General features: G+C 42.9%; 1 protein-coding gene across 8 annotated transcripts in view; it reads right to left on the reverse strand.

Annotated features, from left to right (window-relative positions):
- Window positions 1-3,618, reverse strand: part of PPFIBP1 (PPFIA binding protein 1) — a 138,095-nt gene extending 134,477 nt beyond the window's left edge. For all 8 annotated transcript variants that reach the window (XM_082255339.1, XM_082255340.1, XM_082255338.1 and 5 more), the window contains exon 1: window positions 3,523-3,618. In XM_082255339.1, coding sequence (XP_082111465.1) covers window positions 3,523-3,586 — 64 coding nt within the window. In that variant the 5' untranslated portion in view covers window positions 3,587-3,618. The remainder of the gene's footprint in view (window positions 1-3,522) is intronic.
- Between the last annotated feature and the right edge of the window lie 3,057 nt (window positions 3,619-6,675).

Below are 6,675 nucleotides of genomic sequence, written 5' to 3' on the forward strand. Positions count from 1 at the left end.
TCCCAGGTCTAGTCCATAGGGTTCAATATTGAGTTGGCCCACCCTTTGCAGCTATACCAGCTTCAACTCTTCGGAAAGGCTGTCCACATAGTTTAGGAGTGCGTCTATGGCAATATTTGACAATTCTTCCAGAAGTGTATTTGTGAGTTCAGGCACTGATGTTGGATGAGAAGGCCTGGCTCACAGTCTCCACTATAATTAATCCCAAAGGTGTTCTATCGGGTCGAGGCCATGTCTTTATGGACCTTGCTTTGTGCACTGGTGCGCAGTCCTGTTGGAACAGGAAGGGGCCATCCCCAAACTGTTCCCACAAAAATGGGTGCATGAAATATATAATTTAAGATAGTTCCCTTCACTGGAACTAAGGGGCCAAGCCCAAACCCTGAAAGACAAAGCCACACTATAATCCTCCTCCACCAAATTATTTGGACCAGTGCACTCCTGTGATCTATAGAAGTACAGCCACAATAGCTTTGGCTATACTGTTCCTTTAATGTGAAACATGCTTGTTATTTTCTGTACAGATGCTCAATTCTTGATCAAAATTAGTAGTAGTAGTAGTATCAAAGATTAAAATTTCCTCTATTAAATGGCTCAAATGATAATATTTTCAAATCTTTAAATTTTATTTAATTTAAATTCCATGAAAAGTAGTATATAAAAATTTACAAACTATTCACATAACAAAATAGCAAAACACAAATTACATTGTAAATATGGTTGTTACAAACTATACATGCAGAGTTTGTATATGTATCCGACGCGTTTCGGAATCAAATGGCTCCTTCAGGGAAACTCTGTGGTCTATGATGTAATTGAAATAATTAGCAGGGTGCATTTCAGCACTGGTTTCATGCAGGAAGTGGCTGTGATAGTGCTGGTTGTGGTGCGCTGATCCCCGCTAACCACTCCTCTTAGGGCCAGGACAAAGGGTAGGCAGAATGGGCAGCTGCCCTGGGTGCAATGGTCTATTGCAGGGATGGGGGTACCCTAACTCAAAAAGGGAAGGAAGGTGCAGTTAGGCATCCTTGCCCTGGGCGCCAGATAACCTTGTCCCAGCACTGCCTCCTCTCCTCCTGTCCATTCCATGTGATGGCACATACAAGCACCTGAGATGGACAGGAGGGAAGAGGAGCCAGCAGGGAACAGCACACCACAACCAGCACTATCACAGCCGCTTCCCTGCGTAGCTCTGCATGTGTCAGCAGTGGGGATGAGATCCAACCATCAGCTGCCTGCAATTGATGGGTAGATCGCAGCAGAATTCCTGGGGACCTCTCGTGGAACCCTAGTTGAGAAACCCTGATCTACCTTCTTAAGACCTGTGTTCGGACTGATAAGCGTATAAAGGACATATAAAGGGTGCAGACTTCTCCCTTTTATTATAAAGTAATCACAAACCCCACAAAATATCATCACAATAGAATAAAAAAAATATGCTGCCCATTCAACCACCATAGAGAAATCCTCACACTGCCGTTATTATGGTCTACCCTGTTCTACCTTGTGTTGAGAGTGATAGGTAGGGCTGTTCATTAGACATACAACGGTTATAGAGCCCTGCATTTCTATAATATAATAGTATTCGCAAACTCCCTAACCACTTCACTGGAACACTGACCAGCACCACAGCCGCCACAATTTAAGGTCGAGCATTCGTGTGTTATGAAGGCAGCTGATTCCTCGATGTGTTTTTCAGACTGCTTTGCCCGCTCTCTCTGCTACGTTTACCTCCTGGCCTATTCCTGACTGCCCCGTCATTACCTTGCTACTGTACATACTGCTTCCTCTTCAAAACGTGCTTTGCCATATCCAATGGTGGAACCCCCGGGGACCATTTGCGGAACCCTAGGGTTCCACGAACCCCAAGTCTAGGTAGATCCTCATTACATAAGTTCACCATAAATGTTCACCTTACAATATGACTGTACAATCTTCTTTAGATTTACCAAAACCTGTCAAATAAATAACCTACCTACACTTTTAAATCATGCTCTATCCAATCAGTCCAGTCCTTGCACTGCATACTTGTTGATAGATCTAGAAGAGATGGTACAACCAGACTAACGTGTGTGGTTAACTAGAACTTTGGTAAATGTGAAGCAGATTGTAACGTGTATTGCAGGGATCCTCCAACTTCGACCCTCCAGCTGTTGCAGAACTACACATCCCATGAGGCATTGAAAAACTCTTTCACAGACATGATGGGAATTGTAGTTTCTGAAAAACTGGAGTGTATGGTGAACTTTAGATTTAACCACTTGCCGTCTGCCGCCCGACTATATACGGCGGCGGTCAGCCCCTCCCAGGCAAAGTGACGTACCGGTACGTCACTAGCCTGGGAGCCAATTGGGGGCGAGCGCGCGCCGCCGGAGGCGTGCTCCTGCCCCCGCTCGTTCACTGGGAAGTCCGCGCGTGTGACCAGTGGACCTGATGTCCGCCGGTCACTCGCGATCGTCGGGTGGAGAGGGAGAAAGGCAGGCGGCTAATGTAAACACAGCCGTCTGTCATTCTTCCCTGTGTAAAAACACAGATCACTCGGCCCTGTTATGTAGGACTTTTGATCTGTGCTGTTACACACACAGCCACATCCAATGACAGTTAGAAACACGCCCCTAGGGACACACTTAACCCCTCCCTCTCCAATAAAGTTAACCCCTTCCTCCCAGTGTCATTTTTACAGTAACAGTGCATATGTATAGCACTGATTACTGTAGTAATGTCACCGGTACCCCCAAAAGTGTCAAAAATGTCAGTCAAGGGTCCGATCTCCTGTCCGCCGCAATGTCGCAGTCCCGCAAAAAAAAAAAAAAAAAAAAAAAAATCGCAGCTCGCCGCCATTACTCTTTTTTTTTTTTTATCAAAAATTACAAAAATCTTTCCCTTAGTAAACGCAATAACTTTTGCGCAAACCAATACAAATACGCTTATTGTGATTTTTGTTACCAAACATAGGTAGCAGAAAAGAAATTGGCCAAAAATGTAAAAAAAAAATTTAGATTTTTACATTTTTTGGGGGGGAATTTCATATAAAAAAATTTGAAAAACATTGTTATATTTGCAAAATTTTCGTTTTTTTTTTTTAATAGCGCATGATCCAAAAAAAAAAAAAAAAAAAAAAAAAAAAAAAATCGCACAGGTGATCAAATACCACCAAAAGAAAGCTCTATTTGTGGGGGAAAAAAAAGACGTCAAATTCGTTTAGGTACAGCTTTGCACGACCGCGCAATTGTCCGTTAAAGTCACGCAGTGCCGAATCGCAAAATACCCCCTGGTCAGGAAGGGGGTAAAATCTTCCGGGGCTTAAGTGGTTAATGGAGAACTATATAAATATGGGGGTCTGCCCAACTGGATATAAGCAGCAGGAGATGGTTCGGTAGACCCTCACATATAGCCGTCAGTGAATGTGCTGGAGATTGTACAGCATGTTGTTTGCAAAACAATAAAAACACAGAAGGGACAATTTTATACCCTCATAGGCAGATGTCAAATGCCACATTTTTTGCTCATTACAGGACTCACCAGCTATAATTCCATCCATCTGCTCCAAAGCTGCGGCCAACATCTCACTTGCATCGGTCATCATTCTTTAAACGTCCCGTGCCCAGGCCCTGAAAACGGAAATAAAAATCAGCTATGATTAATCATTCTTAAGACAAGACTGAAGGTGTAACACTAAATGAACAGGATATATTAATCGCAAAAAGTTGGCCTTCATTATGAGTTGTAACAATGTAATAATGTTTATATTCATCAGGATCAGTTCATGTTACTTTGAGTTTTCTGCAGCTGCAAGCCATAGGTTGATGTCACACGGTTGATCTGAACGCCGACGACAAATGGCCAATGTCAGGATCACTAAGAAGCGGCCTGCCTGTCCCTATGGAACAGCTCTTTTGTTCGCGGATTTCGCTCCCACCGCTAGAAATCAAGATTCGCCAGTGTGGGCAAAGGAGGGAATTTATACAGGCAAATGAAAGGTATTTTGCAGCTGTCAATTTGTCAATAGTGGCACAGTCACCCGTGTGCCATCAGCCTTGAGGCTTAACCACACCTACTTACAGTAAAATACTGAGCGCATAGTATAGTATTTCCATTTCACTCCATCCCTGGCAGCTACACAAAAGGTTATGTAGGGTGGTGAGGGGAAAGATGGAGGAGCTGGGCCAGCACAGAGAGTATTCAGACACTCCCAGAAGAGGAAAGGGCTATGACATGCGAGCAGGGAGGGGGCTGTGCTAAGGAAATGACTCTTCCTGGAGTAAGCACATTTTCTAGCAAGTACAAAGGCCCATTGAAAGCAAATAAAAAATACATTTATGGAAAAAGCAAACACTGCAAGTAAACATTCACAATACTGCATTTTTCTCTGCTTTTACCTGCAAAGTTTCTTCAACAGCTACGCATGGCAAGTTAACACGCGTTAAAACTGCACCACAACAGACTGATATATCGATATATACATACACCGTGGATATAAAAAGTCTACACACCCCTGTAAAAATGTCAGGTGTCGGATGTAAAAAAAATGAGACAGACAAATAATTTCAGAACTTTTTCCACATTTAATGTGAACCAGTAAACTGTTCAAGGTGAACAACAAAGTGAAATCTTTTAGGTAGAGGGAAGTAAAAATAAAAAAAAAACAAAATATGGTTGCATAAGCGTGCACACCTTTTAAACTAATACTTTGTTGAAGCACCTTTTGATTGTATTACAGAACTCTTTTTGGGTATGAGTCTATCAGCATGGCACATCTTGACTTTGTAATATTTGCCCACTCTTCTTTGCAAAAACACTCCAAGTCTGTCAGATTGCAAGGTCATCTCCTGTGCACAGCCCTCTTCAGATCACCTCACAGATTTTCAATCAGATTCAGGTCTGGGCTCTGGCTGGGCCATTCCAAAACTTGAATCTTCTTCTGGTGAAGCCATTCCTTTGTTGATTTGGATGTATACTTTGGGTCGCTGTCATGCTGAAAGATGAAGTTCCTCTTTACTTTCAGCTTTCTAGCAGAAGCCTGAAGGTTTTGTGCCAATATTGACTGGTATTTGGAACTGTCCATAATCCCCCTCTACCTTGACTAAGGCCCCTGTTCCAGCTTAAGAAAAACAGCCCCAAAGCATGATGCTGCCACCACCATGCTTCAATGTGGGTATGGTGTTCTTTTGGTGATGTGCAGTGTTGTTGTTTTTGCGCCATACATAGCTTTTAGAATAATGGCAAAAAAGTTTAACCTTGGTTTCATCAGACCATAACACATTTTCCCACATGCTTCAGAGACTTCAGAGGAGTTTTTGAAAAATTTAGCAGGGCTTGGATGTTTTTCTTGGTAAGAAAAGGCTTCTGTCTTGCCACTCTACCCAATAGCCCAGATATATGAAGAATACAGGAGATTGTCACATGTACCACACAGCCAGGCCAGTACTTGCCAGATATTCCTGCAGCTCCTTTAATGTTGCTGTAGGTCTCCTGGCAGCTGCCCTGACCAGTTTTCTTCTCGTCTTTTCATCAATTTTGGAGGGACGTCCAGCTCTTGGTAATGTCACTGTTGTGCCATATTTTCCCCACTGGTCTTCACTGTGTTCCATGGTATATCTAATGCCTTGGAAATTCTTTTGTACCCTTCTCCTGATTGTTACCTTTTACCAATGAGATCCCTCTGATGCTTTGGAAGCTCTCTGCGGACCATGGCTTTTGCTGTAGGATGCGACTAAGAAAATGTCAGGAAAGACCTACTAGAACAGCTGAACTTTATTTGGGGTTAATCAGAGGCACTTTAAAGGATGACAGGAGTGTACTGACTCATATTTAACATGAATTTGATGTAAATGAATAATTCTAAACACAGCTACATACCCAGTTATAAGAGGGTGCGCACACTTTTGCAACCACATTATTTTAGTTTTTGGGTTTTTTTACCCCCCCCCCCCCATAAAATATTTCAGTTTGTTTTTCAATTGAGTTGTACAGTTTATAGATCACATTAAAAAAGGTGAAAAAAGTTTCTGAATTTATTTTCATCTCATTCTTTTACAACACAGAAACCTAACATTTTAACAGGGCTGTGTAGATTTTGTATATCCACTGTATTATATATGCTCTGGGGGTACTCGTGTGCTTGCTCCCAAGCTGCCTGTGTGTCCCATAGAGCGTGGCTCAGTCCTGCCCCTGTTCCCCCCTCACTGGCTAGGATTGACAGAAGTGGGAGCTGGGAGAGCTACTGCTCTCATGCACATCGCTGGATCAAGCTTGGGTAAGTATTAGAAGGGGCTGCTGGGGGAGCTGCACACTGAAGGTAAAAAAATTCACCCTTTACAACCACTTTCATGCTTTCTGTGACCCCGCTAATGAGATTACATAAATGGCAGAATCCAGAGAGATAACCCAGATCATTGTGATCACAGCGGAGTCCCAGAAAAGCCAGAGGATGTTGAAGGGATGCTGTGAGTGGAGTGGCCCTTTAGACAAAAAAAGAGATGGTTTCATGATCCATTACTATGCTAGTGGTTATGCTGAAAAGGATGGCTCCCACAGATATGTGCTGTGAATAGGACGAGGTTTATAATACAATTTTGTAAACCTGAGACTAGATTGTGCTTCACAGGATAAATAAAGCCATATATGGAGCAACAAGACCGATTGTGGGCAGAGGAGACGGGAAGACGGATCTGC

This window comes from Pelophylax lessonae (genome assembly GCF_965119305.1).
Source record: "Pelophylax lessonae genome assembly, chromosome: 4".
Taxonomy (NCBI): Eukaryota; Metazoa; Chordata; class Amphibia; order Anura; family Ranidae; genus Pelophylax; species Pelophylax lessonae.